Source organism: Hibiscus syriacus, unplaced genomic scaffold (genome assembly GCF_006381635.1).
Source record: "Hibiscus syriacus cultivar Baekdansim isolate YM2019G1 unplaced genomic scaffold, ASM638163v2 tig00003725_pilon, whole genome shotgun sequence".
NCBI classification, from domain to species: Eukaryota; Viridiplantae; Streptophyta; class Magnoliopsida; order Malvales; family Malvaceae; genus Hibiscus; species Hibiscus syriacus.
Window position 1 is genome coordinate 1,011,494 of NW_024061982.1, and position 19,233 is coordinate 1,030,726.

General features: G+C 34.9%; 4 protein-coding genes across 4 annotated transcripts; all 4 read right to left on the reverse strand.

The window, feature by feature from the left end:
• Window positions 1-269: 269 nt before the first annotated feature.
• Window positions 270-1,968, reverse strand: LOC120182880 (zinc finger protein GAI-ASSOCIATED FACTOR 1-like). Its single transcript, XM_039187724.1, has 3 exons — window positions 1,527-1,968; window positions 1,046-1,445; window positions 270-964 (listed from the first exon to the last, which is right to left on the reverse strand). The coding sequence occupies exons 1-3, from the start codon at window positions 1,642-1,644 to the stop codon at window positions 328-330; spliced, it is 1,155 nt and encodes a 384-aa protein (XP_039043655.1). The 5' UTR covers window positions 1,645-1,968; the 3' UTR covers window positions 270-327.
• A 3,026-nt stretch (window positions 1,969-4,994) lies between these two features.
• Window positions 4,995-7,189, reverse strand: LOC120183465 (uncharacterized membrane protein At1g75140-like). Its single transcript, XM_039188149.1, is given in 3 exon segments — window positions 4,995-6,141; window positions 6,144-7,093; window positions 7,129-7,189. Coding segments are annotated over 2 exon segments (1,914 nt in total). The 5' UTR covers window positions 7,090-7,093; window positions 7,129-7,189; the 3' UTR covers window positions 4,995-5,173.
• Window positions 7,190-9,005: 1,816 nt separating this feature from the next.
• Window positions 9,006-11,405, reverse strand: LOC120183474 (outer envelope pore protein 24A, chloroplastic-like). Its single transcript, XM_039188157.1, has 3 exons — window positions 11,118-11,405; window positions 10,673-11,029; window positions 9,006-9,204 (listed from the first exon to the last, which is right to left on the reverse strand). Exons 1-3 carry the CDS (start codon window positions 11,313-11,315, stop codon window positions 9,124-9,126), a joined length of 636 nt encoding a protein of 211 aa, XP_039044088.1. The 5' UTR covers window positions 11,316-11,405; the 3' UTR covers window positions 9,006-9,123.
• Window positions 11,406-17,593: 6,188 nt separating this feature from the next.
• On the reverse strand, window positions 17,594-18,012 carry LOC120183085 (transcription repressor OFP7-like). Its single transcript, XM_039187866.1, has one exon. The coding sequence runs from the start codon at window positions 17,925-17,927 to the stop codon at window positions 17,601-17,603; it is 327 nt and encodes a 108-aa protein (XP_039043797.1). The 5' UTR covers window positions 17,928-18,012; the 3' UTR covers window positions 17,594-17,600.
• Between the last annotated feature and the right edge of the window lie 1,221 nt (window positions 18,013-19,233).

The following is a 19,233-nucleotide window of genomic DNA, read 5'->3' on the forward strand; positions in this document are numbered from 1 at the left end:
AATAACTATCGTTATATAGTAACATCATATTCAAATTGTGATTCATTTTCTATAAAAGTAAAAAAATGTTAATAAAAATATTAGTAAAAAATAAAATTTTACAAACAGTATTAATCTAAACGGATCAAATCCCACCATTAAAATCTACAGAAGTTTTAATGGAAATGAAGTTAAATTAAACTATTTGATATGGGTTTAGAAACAAAACTATAGGTAATGTACCGTATACGATACTTGGAACCATGATTTTAACAACGGCAAATTAACTGTAAAACGGAAAGAAAACTCAAATCTTTATCTCGGTTACTAAGCACTGGTGTTCAAGGTTTAACAACTGGTCTTTCGCTCGGCTGCACCTTCCCATGTTTCTTTATTCGAACTCCCACCTGCGCCGAATGGTGTGGTTGCAGCTGCTTCCACACCGTATCCGCCTCCAAATGAAGTGAGCAAAGCAGATAATCCTCTCGAGGAAGTTCCACCATCACCCATGCCAACCCCTAAAAAATCAAGCGTCGTAGGCGGGGATGAGCCTATCAAGGGAAGGCCGTGCCTCATACTTGCTGTCGACGTTGAATTGCTCTCTGACTTAACATTGAGATGTTTCCCGACAGAGGGTGCTGATGATGATACTGAAAAGCCTAGTCCATGAAATAGTGAAGGGTACGGTGATGCTGCCCCCATTTGGGCAGCCTTCTGGAGCAATGCAGTAGCCGACATGACTGGTCCGGTCAAGATTGAAGAGATATTGTTGGAGAGGTAGAGCGGAGAGGAAAGAGAGAGGGATGTTGTGCCCTCTAAGGCTGCTGCTGTTTGAAAGATTGATGATGGTGCCGCCGGTGCAACCACGCTAGGAGTAGACGGTGTTAAAGGCTGTGAAGGCGGTGGTGCAGTTGCTGCTCCAACCCTCGCGGTTTCCTCGGCCAACGCATCGCAGAAAGCTCTATGCGTAAAGAAACTATCCCTCCTTCAAGAAACATCATCAACAGTCAAACGGGTTCAATTACGAAACAGAAATATTATAACGTATGGACGAGTTTGTCTTTACCTGGAAAAAATGGAGCCACAATCGCATTTATACTCTCGGGTGCCACAGGTCTTCATGTGGGCCTTCCAGTCGGACTTAACGGCGTACATTTTAGAGCACCGGTCGCATTTCCATTTCTTTTCACCGTGTTTTCTGCAAAAGTGTTTCTTGATACCGGTAAGATCACCCAAGGCTCGAGCCGGGTCGTGGTGTACGCACCCAGGCTCGGGGCAAACATAGACTCGCTTTCGTATCTCTTTTCCGGTTGTTCTTTGACGGAGCTTCCACGGTAAGTTATGGCCACGGAGGTGGAGTTGAAGGTTTTGGTCGCGTTGGAAGCCCTTTTTGCAGATCTCGCAAACGAAAGGGTTGGTGGCTAGTAGGGTTTTTGGAGATAAAGCTATCACCTCGGCTTCTGGATCTGAATAAATCAATTAAATTCACAATTAAACTACGTAGATTAAAAGAATAGAGTGGACTTTTGAGTGTTGTTATAATTCACCTGGCATCCCAGGAAGATTTCTTTTCTTCTTCGGCGGCCGTCCTCCTGAAGAAGATACACTTGTTTCACCGGAAGCCGTAGAAACAGCCATTGAAGATGAGTTTTGAAGCTCCCCCATGTTTTAAGCTCAAAGAAATGAAACCCAGTTTTAGTTGGAGGAAACCATCGAGTTTTGGAGTTCCAATAATACAACAATTCACCGCAAATGTTGGCTTGAATATCAAACGGTATGATTGTTATCCACTATTCACGAGGGAAAAAGACGAATCTCTAAGCGTTATAGCTTTCGTTTGAGTGAAAACAGGAAGCAAAACTGAACTGAAAACAAGACGAATTTCAAAGAGTTATTTCAGCTAAGGGTGGAGCAGAGCACGAGGAGGTCTCATAAGGCGGCTTCATGGTCTGTAATTACAGAGAGAGGGACAAAAATAGGAATATACAGACATTGAAGAGAAGCAAGTAAATAGAAAAAAGAAAGAGATTTAAATGAACTAAAAAAATACAAAATAGTTAAAGCGATGCCAGATTTAATGACAAACTGTATATTTATGATTTTAGTAACTCTATTATGTTTAACTTTAATATGTAGTACTTTTATTTAATTTATCATAATTTAATCTTTCTATTTCTATAGTTTTATTGGTAATTTAAAATTAATAACACAATTAGGCATTAATTATTATTATTCTTAAATTGATATACTAATTTTTATAATTATTTTAAGAATTCAAGTGACAAATAAATTTATTATTAATTAAGCTAAAACATTTTTAACTTAATTTCTATGTAATCTTCAATGAATGATTGAATAACAATAAAACATCATCTAATCACTTGAATGATAGAAAGCAACAGCATTGCCAATTTAAACCTTATAAAAAATTATAAAAGTAGAGCTACTAAAACTTGTGAATCCAAATTATAGGATTAAAATTTATATTTTAACATGATAAAGGGACTGAATCTAGAATTAGACCAAGCTTAAGCTCAGCTACTCTTCAACTTGGTTTTTCAATCTCTGACCGTCCACGTGTCAGGGAACCGGCTTTCTAAATTTGTCGGAGAAGTCATGACTAGGCGGTGCTTGTCGTTTAGTGAAATTCCACGCATAATTTTTTGTGATCCATTTTGAGAGTTGAACCAAAAGTCAACTATACCCCTAGACGAAAAACAAAATTCTCATGGCAGTGGCACCGGAAGGCGGAGTTTTTTTGACTTTTCAACTTTTTTCCCCTTAAAAATCTGTGTTTTGTTTATAAGTACAAATGAATGGTATGTTAAATAAATTGGTTGTATAATATTTATTTATTTATTTTTATTAAATTAAATAAATGATTATGGATAAAATTTTTATGTTTATTTAATAAACGAATAAATATGAATGTATATGTATTTAATTTGTTTTTGTTCACGAATAAATTTATTTATAAACCTATTTATTGATTTGTTTATTTATGTTAATAAACAAATTCCATTTATTTGTATTTTTTTGTCTTTGTTGAAGCTTAAAAATCATGTCGTATTTGAAGGTAATATTTCTTTTATTACGACATACTGAAATTAGTTGATGTATAAACAGTTTAACTCGTCTTTCGGATAAACAATTTTTAGTATCTTTTAATCCTGTTCATGAATTTATTTCTTAATTAAAGTATTTTAATTTAATTTTAGTTTATACATATTATATTCAAGAATAAAAATGAGTTTAATAAAAATACAAAGTTACGTGAGAAAAGGCGACTTTTTGCAAAAGGATAAGAGATCTGGTTTCAGATGTGTGTTTCTTTTAGCTTTGGTTTGATAGTTGACGCGACCGAAGCCGCACTGCCCTCCACAACCATTCGGACACCGGCGATTTCATCAAGCACGGGCCTACTCAAATGGACAATCCATATACATTTTTGTTTCAAATTTGTAAAATTTCACTAATCTAATTCATATAAAATTATACATATATACTGTAAAATGAAAACTACTTCAAATTAAGTATAATATGGAGGGGAAATGACAAATCGATTTCCTTTTTCTTTTGAAAATGTCATTTTAACTCATTGTGTGATTATAAGGAAGTGGGGCAATATAAACCAGTCATAATCCACAAATAATTGCTAGGATAATGATTTCTTAAGCTTTTGAAGTTGCATGCATGTGCAAGTTCAACCAAAAGCAAACTATGAGTACTAACACTCCCTTTCAACATAAGTTTATGGCAATTACAATTTCCTTTTAATGCATCATCATTACATCAAACTAAATATTTCTATGCCCTACCAAATGTTGACAATGTATGCCAAAGCAAAGAGGAATTTTAAATAAATCATTTTAATTTAATTATGAAAAATAATAATGTTAATAATATGATATGATATTTAATAATTTAAAATGGCATAAAGCAATTTTTCAAATGATTTAGAATGAACTGAACTTTGGTAAAAATATATATATATTAATCGACATAATTAAGAGGACATACAAGCATTTTAACTATAGAAGAAGATTAGTTTCCATACATGATTTTATTGTATTTAGTATTTACTTTATTTTAAATTCATTAATATAATTTTTAAAAAATTTAAATACTTCACAAATTATACGATTAAGAATTTTTTTTATGATTAGGAAATTTATACATATTAATTAGTAAATTAAATATTCAAAAGAATTATTATAAAATTAAAACAGAATGAAAATAAGCAGAAATTAGTCTAAATAGATTTTAATAATGTTTTTTAATACTAGTTTTCTTTCTTTCTAAAACGTGTGTTGCCCGTATACATACATACATGTTTATTTTTCATTATTTAAACATTTTGTTTTCATCTAAATATATTTTAAATATAAAAATATAAAATAATTTAATAATTAAAAATTTTCAAATCATAATTATATTAATTGTATGATATGAAACAATTATATGCTTATAATATGTAAAGAATAGACATGTAAACATTGTAAATTACATAAACAATTATAACATTATAATACTACATAATAAAAACTTATCATTATACAATATTTTTTTTAAATTCTATTTTTAATAATAATTACAAATAGCATAAAGTAAGGCGATTAAGAAACATCAACAACTCGACAGTGGCCTTAACGGAAAAAAATAAAATTTTATTTGGAGGCTAATGTGCTGTATAAGATGAAATTCTATGGGTAAAAACTCTAGCATTCTCAGACCCTCTTTAAGTAAACCAAAAACACTACTCTTCAATCAGATTCACAAGCAAATGCCATGGGGTTTGAGCTTGTGAATTACTTCAACTCGGGAATTTGATTCTGAGTCACGAGTGCCGGTATCAGAACTACTAAAATCGCGCTCGTCCGGTCGGGGACTCCAATATGCCACCTACACTGTTTGGTACAAAGGCAGTCTACAAGCAGTTCAAGGATATCTAAGAACTCAAATTGAAATTAAAGAATATTTACCATAAAGATAAATGCTGCAAGAACAGAATTTTAGAGGTATTCTTCAAAAAAGAAGATGCTTTAAATTATTGCATTTATTCTTTGTTATGTTATTGAGAACTAAAAATACAACATGGCAGGTTCAAATGGCTTCGTAATATCTTAACAACAGCCAAAAGAATCTAAAAGAACTCTCCCTTGAAGTAGAAGTTAAAGGAAACTGGTTGTAAGAGTTAACTGTTATCTGAAACTTGGGTGTTCGCAAATAAACTCTCTCTTCTATTGGAAAAGCCGGGCAGCGGTTCAAGGGTTGAAACCTTATAATTTAGCTCAGGTGCAGCTCTATAATTGGGATCAACGGAAGTGGGTCTAGAGATGGGATCAGCAGAATTCGGCCTGAAAGAAGTGGTAGCTCCAGCTGGATATCGAGAAGGAGATGCATACCTTCGACCTCGAAGACCGCTGCTTCTCAGGTCCGCCATATCAGAACCGCTTGAAGAAGAATCTATAAAAGGCCTGTCTACGGTGTTAGATCCTAACGGGGCACCATTTGTAGCTGTTGTGGAGGTGGAGCTAAAAGGGTCATCAGGTCCCCATAAAGTAAGTGCCTCTTTCTTCTTGGCAAAGAATTGCCATGCACCGAATAGGAAAAGTATGAAAAACAACACAGGGCTGGTCCATAGGATCGTATTAGATTCCGCTTTCAAAACTGGAAGGTTAGAGTGATACATCCCCACATACTCACCTCCGAGTCCAAGAACAACGAGCTTTTCACGATCACTAGCTATTACTGGCATCACCTGTCTTCTCTCTTTATTTGTACCCATCACTTGGTAAGTTAAGAGCGATGACTTGATCTCATCCAAAGATGTGGAGAAAAGAAGCCGTGGCACACCAGCCCTGACATAATGTGGGGTAGAAATGTTAAACACGAAAACCTTTTCCGGATCAACAATAATCAAGTACCCTTTAATAGCCTGAAATGCAAGAGGCTCATGCATTTCCAGATTTTTCTTGGACCTAACCCTGCACTTGAAGTTCGTAATATCACCCAACAACAGAACATGAATCAAATCACCATCTGATGTAAAACCATACGCCTTAGACCGCTCCGTTGCATCAAAGACATAATTCCTAGTGAGGGAATGATTCAACCCTTCACATTCTGATTCCTTGATTTTCAAGCTTCGCATATCCAATGCCCGGCACCAGTCTCCGTCAAGAACAAAAGCCTTTGCTTCAAGAACACAAGCGGCCTACTTCTAGGCATGGCAGAACCATAAAGTGCTCCGTCTTCTCTAATAACTCTGATTTTCCCACTGAGATCCGTAGACAAAATATACCTCATCCTTCCAACATGATGAACATCCAATGTAGTTATTGGCAACCCATCTTCCCCACTTTCAGCAGCCACAAATTTACCAACAGTTTCCATCACAAGCGAACTCGACTCTTCTCCGTTTAGTCTCTCAAAAACTCTATGCATCAAGATCACGCCATTTTGATGTCCAGTGACAACGAAACTCTCATTCTTATAAACAGACATGTACGAAACCATTGCCATAATCGGTGACTCGCGCTCGGTATAAAACTCAACCACAACATCCCCATTCCTTAAGAACACATAAACCCTTCCTCTTTCATCCCCAACAGCAACATACTTGCTAAGTCCCTCGTAATCACGAAAGGGAAAGACGTTTATACAAGTTGCAGTAGACCCTAACTTCACGGTTGACATAAATTGAAACCTCTCAGACCAGAACGGACTGTATTTAGTAACAGAAAGGCCCCTCCCTATTTCCCCATCTTTAGCTTCAATATCTTGATTTTTCGTTCTACCATCATATTTTCTTAAACTTATTTCATCTTTCTTCCCAACATTAAGCCCATCGTCAACTTTTGAAGACTCTGATAGCTTTGTTTCTAACCTAGAAACTACTTCACTAAGATTTCTCACTAATTCTTCAAGTTTCAGTAACATAACTTGCTGTGGATCATTAAAATGATCAGATGAAACCTTGGCTTGAGATTCATGGTGAGGAACCTGGTCATGCCCGGGGTCATTTTGGATTAAAACAGAGTTAGAGTTTGCAAAAACTAAGAGAAGACAAAAGAAGAGAAAGAACCCGACTTTGTGGGGATTTGCCATTTGAAAGGGGAAAAGAAGCTTGAAGACTGTTTTTTTTTATTCAATGTTTTTCCATTACAAAACCCAGAGCCTGTATGAACTGCAGATCTTAATTGTGAGTTTTTGGATCTAGGTTTATTGTATTTCGGGTGGAATCTATGTTAGATTTGAGGAAAATGATGTGGGAAAAGTAAAACCGGAGAGCTGGTTAGAAAAGAGAGACATCACATAACTAAGTTTTGACTTTGGGTTTAATGGCTTAGACTCAATACGACGAAGTTATGGGATTTGGGCAAGGATTTTGGAGATATAAACTTGCGTTTTTGGTAATAAAATATATCTACGGATAATGATTCAGTCAGGTTAAACTATTTATAATTGGGGATGATAATTTATTTCAGATTTGAAACATTTCGATCTGATCAATTTTTTATAGTGTAATTAAATTAAATTAAATTCAGATTTAGGATAAAAGAATCTGACTCAATTTGACTTAACATATTATTATCATATATATATATATATATATATATATATATATATGTATGTATATATATTTGAATTAAAAAGAAGGCCAAGGCCATTATAATAAGATACTAATCAAAGGAAAGTGGAACCATAAGGAGTCGTTTGGTTCACGGCATAAGATATTACAGGGGGAATGGAATCCTCAGTCCCCCGTTTGGTTGGCCAATAATCCTATTTTCGGTAATATTTTATTACCAATAGTGGATTTTTTTTGGGTATATTATTGGGAATGTGATTACCTTCGTCCCTTAGGTATTGTTGGATTACCAGCGTTTTGGACTAAAATGCCCTTAATTTTTTTTTTCAAAAATATTCTTCTCCTGTCGTTGAATATTAAAAATTCTATGAAGGTTCAATTAAAAATTTATCCTTAAACTATTTTAGATTTACAAAAAAAAATCAATAATTAAAATTTTATATGAAGCTCAGGGGTTAAAATAAAATTTTACCCTTTCATTAAACCTATTTATCTTTTCAATTTTGTAAAAAAAACTATATGAATTTTATGAATTTAAAATTTTTAAAGAAAATATATAAATTAATTATAGTAATATTATAGTAAAATTCTTTAAGGATAAATTTGTAATTTAACATTCGTAGAATTTTTATTATTCAACGACAGAAGAAGAATATTTTTGAAAAGAAAAAAATTAAGGGCATTTTAGTCCAAAACGCCGGTAATCCAACAATACCTAAGAGAGGGGGTAATCACATTTCCGGTAATATACCCTAAAAAATCACTGTCGGTAATAAAAGATTACCGGAAATAGGATTACTGACCAATCAAACGGGGGAGTGAGGGTAATATAACATTACTTGAACCAAACGGGCCAAGGTCATGAGAGAGGTGAGGAGTGATCGTCTGTGGGGTTTCCATGTAAATGCAAGTATGACCATCGTTGTGAGTAGTGGATTTCGCGAGGTAGTCTGCAGCAGCGTTTGCTTCGCGGAGGATGAGAAGAAATTCAATCATCCATGGTTTAGTAACAAGGCTGGGATGGAGCGCACAAGAGCTATGGGACTAGAGTTGGCCTGAGGAGAAGACACCAAATTCAAGGCATTTAAGTTCAAGATTATTCAAGGTTTGTATTAATTTGGGTTTAGGTCAAATTGAATTCGAATCAAATATGTTCGGATTGCCAATCTTTTATAATCAATTTAAGTATTAAGTATGAGTAGAACACAGTTGAATTCAATTTGATTAGATCAAATATTTGAGTTCGGATCAAAATTGGTAGGTTTAGACTTGAGATCATCCATTATTTGACATTAGGACACAGACCTCCCAACATTATATAAAATTGTGTTAATTCTTTTCTCAGAATACCTATATCGAATGTCCAAAGCATATTTAAATATAAGTTTTAGAACAAGGATTATACAGCTTCATAAAGCAGTAAACTCCAAAGTGCAAGAAAGGAGATGTGATATTTCATAATTTCAGAAAACAGCAGTGCAGGTATGGTACGACCAACAACAAAGCCTACAATACTTGTTTATCCAAATGTATAGAATTGAAACAACATTTCAAATTTCCAAATCCCAACTACTCTCGGCAATAATTCTGGGAATCTTAGATTCTTCGGCCAGATTCATGTGTGCTGAAATCTGGAAAAAACAAATAAGAAAAGGATCATGGTTAGGGTGAAATACATTGAGGATATTTCGATTTTGATAATAAAGTCATTTCAGTTTATTCGATTTATTTGATTTTCTTATATAAAACCGAATCAACAGAATGCACATCCCTACCCATAAGATGTGACATCTAATATGTTTAGGGTTCATATAGAAAAAAGCCCTGCAAGCCTGCAATCCCTACCTCTATATTTAGGATGCAGCTTCCATTTTACCAAAAACAAAAGCTAAGCAATCATCATTTCAGCAAATTGTATTAAGTCATCCAAAACTTAATATCAAACTAACATATCATAACTCAATGGAAAAAGGGGAGATAATGAGAGAGATTCATGACATCTTGGCAGTTTACATCATTCTCCAAATCAACGTGTTCATGGAACCTAAACACAATTTTTGTATTATTATTTACTTAGTTGAAACTAATACACACAACTGCCATTTTTCTTCACTTCTCCAAATTCAGGATCATTCGGTAAAAGCCTTGCCTTAAACAAATATAAAATACCATGCAAATCCTATAAAGACATAAGCAAGACGATCAAGCAATCTACAGCCTTGCTTGCTTCACATGCTTTTCTCAACATTTCAAGCAATATGACAGCATTGAGTTAAAATGACCAATTGAAAAATTCTATATCCTCTTCAAACAACACAAGACTGAATCAAGAACTCTCTTGTGATCTCGGAATACAAGGAAACAGCAGTTACCTACTACTTATCTTCCTCGGAACCACACTACGCACCTATGTTTAAGGGAAAAGGAAAACACCCTCCTGCATAATACGTCTTCTTGAGCCCCTAAATCCAAAATTCTTATGCTTCATATTACTTCGGTTTACACTCGTGCACTCAATTTCTTGAACTATCCATCCTCACATGACATTACAATAGTTCATACCACAATATTCTTTCTTGAAAATTCACCAGCTGCATTATCCTAATAAAATGGGAAAACGTAGTATTTTGTAATTCAATTCATCCTATGAACCTTAATTCACTTCAAACAACAGAAGACTGAATCAAGAAGACATTAGAGTCCCCATTGATGTGGGGATATAAGGAAACAGCAGCTATTTACTATACTTGTGTTCTTCAGAACCACACCAAGCAGCCATGTTTAAAAAAGCACCCTCTTGCAGAAAATGCTTCTCAAACCCCAAATTCAAAATTATACGATTCATATTATACCTCAGTTTTCACAATTGCACTCAATTTCTTGAACAAATCAAGTATATGGGGAAAGTGTAGTCTTTTGCGTAGTCTTTTGCAATGAATACAAGTATACAACTGTTGAACAAGTCATCCTATGAACCTCAATTCACTTCTTGTCTCTAAAATCTAGAGTTTAGTTCCTTAGTTAACTATACTATGCAATGGAAACACTAAAAATTCAAAGAAAACACAACGAAATAACTGGTCATTTAGTTTTGGTTACCTTAAAAGTCCCATTAAACTTGGAATTTCTCGACCACTCCAAAGCCAAATCGCTGTTCCATGTCTGATACGTTGCCTTGAAAACGTCGTCGGCTACTCTCCTCGAAACCTCAAAATCCCAGGCGTTCTTCCCCCAATCATAACACTGCTCGAAAGTGGTAACTTCATCGTGCACGTAACTGTACTTGAGGTTACAGTTCCCCGTGCCAAGCGTGTAATTACCAGACACCTTGTTAGCAGAGTCGAATATAAGCGCCCCATCGAAAACCGTCCGGTTATCCCCTCTGCTGTGAATGTAAGTAAGCTTCAAGGGCAACTCTGCAACCCTGACAGTGTTCATAAACTGAAATCGAAAATCCTATATAAAAAAAAAGTGAAGTAATTAGCAAGTGAATGATTCAATGAAGGTATAGTTAAAGGAATACTGGTATTCAAGTTAAGAGTGCCTTTTTGGGGACGTCATAGTCGATGATAAAAGATCCGGGCTTTTCAACGGCTAAAGTTAAGCCGTTCAAGCTGGAACCGTCTACGACGGTGGCGTCAGTAATGGAGGCTTGTAGCTTGATATCGCCAGCGTTGACGGAAAAAGTAGCGGCGGTAGTGTTCTTCTCATTTGCATATCTTCCTTTCAAAGAAGCCTTCATTTCTGTCCGAAGAAGGAAGGTAACAAGGAACTGAGGCACTGGGGGAGAAGCTGGTGGAGAAGTCGAGGGCTTTTGCTTTTTCTTTCTTTATTTTGATTTTGTAATTTTGCGGCTTCACGGCTCCAGTCTTCGATGGAATTTGAGCTTTTCCGGTCGGCTTATTGAATCCGGACCAAAGAACCAAAAGCCCGTTAATTGTAATTTTCTTGGTTTTTGATTTGGAATTTTAATTAACATAATGATATACGAGGTTTTAAAATTTTCTTTAAAAAATTAATGTGATATTAAATTATTTTTATATTTAACGTGGTCCTTAAACTTTAGGTTTAATTCACATTATTAAAAATTGTTTTAAGAATTTTATTTTATAAACAAGTCATTATTTGAGAATATTCATAATGTGATTATGCCTCTTTTCTACTGCCTCATCATTACATTGAAAAGTAGGAATGCTAACAGGTTAGATTTTTTTTGAAATAAGGTATTTTGTATTAAAATCAGTTGCAAAGTACACCACCTCAATGATCTCATTAAAAAAACATCTCTAACCCTTAATGGAAAAAAAAAAGTATACCTTGAGATGGAAAGGATCTTATACAAGAATAGCTCTTACATCAAACAAGAAATAACCCAAACCACAACCTAACACATACAAACACCAATACTTTCCAAGCAACAGTGAGAAATAGAACAAAATGGACAGCAAACTGATCTAAAGCGAACACAGCAGCAAAGGGATGGGCCCGAACAGCAGCAGATAACTACATCACCAGACGTGGTAAAACACAGCAACATAACATTACATAACACCTTATATTCTTCAATCTTTAATCCAGCTCGCAAAAATGCAGTACCAATGGACTAAATGCAATATACAATCACTCCCCAACAAAGATAAACACATCAACGGACCATCAAAACAAAAACCGCTCATTACTTGTGCTTGAAACAAGTGTTGGAAAATGTCTCAACTACCGCTAAAGCAAGAGAAACAAGACAACAAGGCTCAAACCAAACAATACCCCACATTCAAATCGATTCTGACAACTGAACAAACCTCTCAAGCTTTCTCTAGAAGAACTGGAGCATGATATGAAAACAGAAACAATGAAGCAAAGACCCAGTGAAGAAAACAAAACAGCTGCAATCGAATCTACATCAAACAATTACAAAATCAGTTCTTACACGATTCCTCAAGCTGCTCCAACCTGCACAGCACGTCCCCTCTCGACGTAGAAAAAACCACACCCAGGGCCTCGCTAACAGCGAAAATAACTTTAGCTTCATTTGCTGAATCGGATTGGCAGCCATAATTAACCCCGTCTAGAACTCCATTGTCGACCTTGTTCAATCTTGAGGATTGGACCACCACAGCTTTTCAATTTCACCTTCTTCCTTTTTAGAGCTTTATTTTTCTTAGAAGCTTCCTTGTCAAACGAATTCACTCCTTTATCAGCCCTTACTATATTATTTTCATCTAGAGAATTCTTCAAATCCAAATTCTCCTTCAGAATTTGTGCAGTAGAATCCAGGCGTGAAACTTCTACTAGCCCTTCTTTCACTACTCTGAAGGATGATACTTCTTCAACAGTGACATACAACAATCTTGAATTATTAGAAATTGACTGGAACACCCAAAGCTGATCCAAGTCCCTGTTTATTTCCACCAGCCCAACACTCATCTACGGGCTGAATACTTGGGCCAACATGAGAAATAATCGGGACATCATGCCAAGCCCCCTCAACAACTGTCGCTCTAACCTCATTAATACAGCACGCTCTAATCTATCAGCCACCGATCCAACATCATTATCACTCATCTGACAGGAAGAAACACAAAGATCTACTACGTTAACACCAGTCTCGGGACTAATTCCATCCGCGCACGCTTCTTTGATCAGAGGACCTACAACACACTCTTATTCGATCAGTGGATTGGTGGTCGCTTCCTCGGCAGCTGTTTGCCACACTCCATCACCAGGCAGAGAGTTGTCTATGAACATTCGGACCTCTTACTGGATTTCAGCTCAGATTTTGATGGAGTACATTCTTCCATTAAAAACAATAGATACCATATCCTGAATGTCTGAAACAAACTGTACTTCCAACAGAATCCTTGCTACATCAAACCTAGCCCGACTTCGAGTGTCTTCATCTATCGCTACAATTTTGCCCCACAAACTGCCTAAATCCATGAACCTCTCACTCCATACTGAGAGCGGAACATCCATCAAAGAAATCTAGACGTTAACTTTGATTTTATTCTCATAGCCTTCCAGTAATTCCAGCTCATCAAACCAACAACAAACCCAATCATCTCTTTTAGACCAACAAATCTGACGATCCTTTTCATTTTTAAATTGAATAACGGTGAGGAGTTCATGCCAGATATTGACCTTGACTTCTAAACCTTCTTCACTAAAGGTTGTTTGTACGATATCTTCGTTATACATATTTTTTTATTTTTCCAACTAAACAAGTATGGCACCATGAAACCTCCTTCATCGAAATAGAGATATTCCTAATATTGCAATCGGCTTTTGGTGGTAGACTAGGATCATTATCTTTAACAATCGAAACATGAACCATATTTTTCGGCACTGATTTTTTATTAGGAGGAACGCTATCTTCATCAGCGTGTAATTTTCCATCTTCTGTCTGCAGACCTTCAAGGACTTCCTTAAAGGACCAAGAATCTCTTAACAATGGCTTCCAAACTTTATTAAAAACACTATCAGTCTCAGCCCTCTTATACTTTGCTACACCCTTGTTATCATGTAAAACTCTATGGACCGTTGTTTCAGCTTCCAATTTGCTTCTAAACCTGCAAAGGCAAAAGTGGAACCAAATGCTTGTCTACTTTTGCTTCTGTATGCTATGAACACGTCAGTCACAACACCATACTCCTTGAAAGCTTCCTTTAGAGTTTCCGAATGGATCCTCTTACTCACATTGTTAACAAACACAGAAAACCATTTGGAGACACGAGTCGGATCCTCCACTACTGAAACTCTCCTCGTCTTTCAAACTTTGTGAAAAAATCTATGAATTTTGATAGAATAGTTCTCTGATAGGTCTTGACAAAGTAACACAACCACCGAACAGGAAGGAATAAAAACCTAGTTTACTGAGGCTTTTTCACAAACACCTTGCATGCAGAAGTAGCAGTCACAAATTGACTCCAGAAACAAGCTATTTTATCACAATCCCACACCAAGGAAAAGATTAACTCAAGAACTTTAAAACAAAATACTTAAGAAAACCAAAATTCCAGCACGAACCAGTAAACAATCTATAAATAAATAGCACTGGTAGAAGAGAAAGAGTCGATCTCACCAAGCTAGAAGAACATACTGAATCAATCGAGGATCAAATTTGGGGACGAACGCCCAGCCGCTCTTCATAGGTAACCTATATAATTTTCTTTTTCCTACAATTCTCTCCTCAGTCTAGACGAACAACCCCCCGCCGTTTCCTACTTTATCTCCTCCCTCTCTCAACTTTCCTCAGCGAAACCACAGAAACATTACTATAACGGGTTAGATTAGATCAGGTTTTTGGTCAATCCAATCTGATCAGAAAATATATAATATCCCTCGACTCAAAATATATATATTTTCCATCTAACTCTGACTTCGACCTAAATATTTAGAGTATAAATCCAACCCGGTCTTAAAAATATATAATAACCACCCGACTCAAAACATATATTCTCCCCACCTAGCTCTGAATCCGACCCGAATTTTTAGGGTATAAATTCGACCCAACCCAATCTAATATAAAATAAAAACTTAATTAAAAATAATAATAGAGATGGGGTATCAAAGTAATTGTTCATAAATTTATTTAAATAAATTACACTATTACTCTCAGGTTGGGTTGAAGTTTTTTTTACTCTCCATCTAACCTGATCTCACTCTTTTATAAAATCCGACCCAACTCAAATTCAATTTTTTTTAAAAAAAAATTCGATCTTATAAAATCGAATCAAGTCGATTTCAAGTTAAATTGTTATCCCTGTTAAGAATAATGTAGACTAACCACTTTATGTGCAACACTAAACTGAGTTAAAATATTCTCGAGAAATTGAAACTCGTCACCATCATTAGATTAAACAACTAGTGTAATAGAGTCAAATTGAGTCTCGACTGATACAAAAAACAATGGAAGCTGCAGAATTACTTTTAAGCTCTGTTTTGAAAACTGGACCGGATCGGTCAATTTAATCGGTTTAATTGGGAATCGTTGTTTAGTTCGGTTTAATCTAAACCGATTGAACCGCTATTAGTGAACCGGCCAGAACCGCTGAACCGTTCGAACCGGATCGGCTGAAAACCAGAAAAAATCGAAAAAAAACCGGGTTTTTTGTTTTTTTTTTAAAAATTAAACCAAACAACGTCGTCTGTTAAACGAGCCAAGTCGAACTCGAGTATTGCTGAGCTCGACTCGAACTTGAAAATTTTAAAAGTAAGCTCAACTCAACTCAAACTTAAAAGCTAAAAATTATCAAGTTCAACTCAAACTTGAAATATAATATTAAAACTTGAACTCAAAAAAAAAATTAGAAGCTCGATTGAAGCCTAAAATTCAAGCTTGATTGAAGTGAAAAAATAGTTATATAATTATAGTTATAATTTTGTTATGATTTTTTTAACCTCAAATTTATTTTTTAATTATAGTTATATAATTATATTTATTATTTAATATGTTTTACCTTAAATATTATGTTGTAGTTAATTTGAATCATTTTGTTTCACTTGATTTTATGGTTTTTAACTTATATATGTTATGACTTGCTTTGAATATGACTTGTGATATAAAAAATTATTTTTTATTAAATATTTTTGATATTTTTATTTAATTTTTTAAATAATTATGACGTCGTCCGGTTCTTCCGACCGATCGGACCGATTCGACCGGTTGAACCAGTGAACCGGTAGCATGATCGGTTTGGTAACCGATCCGGTTCTGAAAACCATGCTTTTAAGTAATCATGATGTACAGATCTAAAAGTAAAATATAATATTATATCTATTGGATAATATATGTGCAATACATCACACATCGACTTCTACCAATACAAGACCGGTTACTATCTAACTACACAAGTAATTTGTAGTGACACAGTCTAATTTAAAATTATTTAAATTTTAATTTAAAATATTATCATATACAACTTAAATAATTATATAAATTTATAAAATTTTCGATTATAACTAAAAAAAATTACATTATAAGAATTGAAGACTTACAATCTTGATTGCAGACTTGTTAGATCTCTATCACATGATGAGTAGCTCTAGAATTAGGATACCAGGTAAAACAACTAGTCCATAAGAAGACCTAGCTTATCACATAGTGGATCACCTTTTAAAACAATCTCTAATTTCTTTATGAACTGATCACCTTTTAATTATTATCGAGTCAAGTCCTATTACAATCATTTATATATCCAAGTTTGATACCAGCCTAACTACAATTTGATAACAATTAGAGAAATTATTTCATGGATCCTTTCGATCATGTTATCAATGGTCCTAACCAATTAAAAATATCTACATCAATCTTTTTGTTCCGCATTACTTACAAAAATATCAATTAATTAAAATGTTGCTAAAAACAATATACAACATTCATAGACTTTCCTTTTTCAGTAACATTTGCCTTTGTAATAAATATTTTCTTTTAAAAGATTCTCATAGTTATTAGATGTAGTCTCTAAACGGAGCACCTTTATCGATTGGATAAACACAACAATCAGAATGTTGTAACTACAATCAAAGAAGCCCTCAAACAACTACAAAAGTTCTTTCATCTTTGCCCATTATTTATCCACATTTACATGTTTTTGAGTAATCATTTTAAATGTTGTATGGATTTGAGTTGCAGGCCAGGAAAATGCAGAAACAGTGAGGCATGGTAACGTGTGCGACGGTACTCGTTATACTGTGCTCTGTCATGTTGGTCCTCCTAATCTTCAAGGTGATACTCTTCCGATCCACAACCATGTCATTTTTCTTTACAATTTACAGTTAACCTGTCATATGAACAAACTACTTAAGATGTCAAGAAGCAACAATTTTTTTGTCCGACAGCATAAGAATTAGTGAAAGAAAGAATTATTATAAAGGGAAGTTCATAAATGTGGCAATTTTTTTCTTCCAACATTTTAATTAATTCATATCTTTGTGTGTAAATGATATGGAATATGAATAGTGTGATTCAGTGGAGATTATTAACTCGTACGTACCTAATTCATTTAATCTTGAATTGATCCAAAGCTATTTATTGGTCACAAAACAAAGCTTCCCAAATCTCGGTGAAGGCCTGCACAATGATTCCATGAAATTCCCTGGAATTCAACGAAAGAAAGAACTGCAACAGCTGCTCCAATTCCTCCACTTGGAACATCTGCTTCTCCACTATCATTTCCATCATCGACCTCTTGAAGTCCTCGTAAGGATCCTCCGATTTCTTCACCACCGCTACGCTCTCCCTCACCTTCCCTTCCGCCCTCCACGGCGGATCTCCTCTGTGTTTCTTTGACCCCAAGCTTCTCAGTCTCTTCACCATCTTCCCATTGCTTAGTTTCTTCTTCTTCTTGGTTTCCATGTGAGATTCCTCAGCCAACTCAAACGACGACGAATCGTCCCAGAAGGTTCTGGAAGTTGATATTAGTGTTTCGGTCTCGGCTCTTTCGCTACTGAACACCCACTGTCATTGGCCTTCACATCCTCCATCTTATTTCTCGTGACTGATGCTATCTTCGGTGATACATGGCGTTTGATAACAGACAAGTCCGGTGTCGGAGGAGGCGGAGCAGGGAGGTTCAGGTTCCGATAGCCACGCCTAAGGCTGTAGGATTCACCGGAGATAGGCGGCGAACGAAAGGGACTGGAATGTCCGGCAAGTTGGAAGCCTTTATTGATCGACATAATCGGAAAGATAGTAAAAGACGAGAAATTTTGAGGTTGAAACGCTTAGTCATATCTGAAAACTTGGTGTTGAAGACGATTACAGTTAAATGCTAATATTGTCTGTTGGTTGTTATTTTGTTATCAAATGTGATGAGAGTTAATTGCTGCAGCTGAACGGCTTGCAGCTAATGGACTTTGCTTTCAAATGCTCACACTAATTGGTTTTAGTAATTTCACCAGTGAGAGTTACGGATTATTCACTTCTCCCCCAATTTGAATGAATCATAATAATCATATGGAATTTGCTGTCAAACTAATACTTTGGTTGACAATTAATATATCTCTAATAATTATAGGTTCCAAAACCATAAAAAAAATTAAAATCATAATTTATCTATTAAAAATGTACAAAAATATTAATTTAAACGTTAGAGCGCATCATTAATGTCAGGATAATGATACGATTGTTTCTTGTATTTTGTCATTTTTTATTGATGTGATACTTCTACATTGTAAGTATTCAATGTTTCCTCTAAATTGTCGAGGTATGATTGTTAAACAACAAATAATAGTTAATAATTAATCATTATTAACGGTTTGATTACAAATTAACATATAATTTATTACAATTTTTTTCAAAGACAACGCACCATGAAAATTTAGAAGTTGTATATTATTTTTATTATTGAATTTTAAATTGCTTCAATTTTAATAATTAATTTTAATTTGGGTTCAATTAAGATATTAAATCATTAGATTATTGATTACGTGATGACATGACAGTTTCTTTCTCTTGAACTTTAGTTTGTAAATTGATTTTGCCATTAGACTTTAAAAGTTTCAATTTTAAGCATTGGAATTCAGATTATGTATCAATTTGATCTCTACAAAAACCAACTCATCTAGTTGTTGTTGTCAGTAGTAGTCGGTCATCGGTAAGGTAAGTTCATCGCTATCTAAGATGATCAAAAAAGATGTTAGAGAATGATGGTTTTCGACAG

Coding starts and splice junctions, on each gene's coding strand:
- LOC120183474 (XM_039188157.1), bottom strand. CDS start 11,315: ATGAAGGCTTCTTTGAAAGGAAGATATGCAAATGAGAAGAACACTACC. Junction 11,030..11,117: donor ACTATGACGTCCCCAAAAAG/GCACTCTTAACT, acceptor TTTTTTATATAG/GATTTTCGATTTCAGTTTAT. Junction 9,205..10,672: donor AGTTTAATGGGACTTTTAAG/GTAACCAAAACT, acceptor TGTTTTTTCCAG/ATTTCAGCACACATGAATCT.
- LOC120182880 (XM_039187724.1), bottom strand. CDS start 1,644: ATGGGGGAGCTTCAAAACTCATCTTCAATGGCTGTTTCTACGGCTTCC. Junction 1,446..1,526: donor AAATCTTCCTGGGATGCCAG/GTGAATTATAAC, acceptor TGATTTATTCAG/ATCCAGAAGCCGAGGTGATA. Junction 965..1,045: donor TGTGGCTCCATTTTTTCCAG/GTAAAGACAAAC, acceptor TGTTTCTTGAAG/GAGGGATAGTTTCTTTACGC.
- LOC120183085 (XM_039187866.1), bottom strand. CDS start 17,927: ATGGAAACCAAGAAGAAGAAGAAACTAAGCAATGGGAAGATGGTGAAG.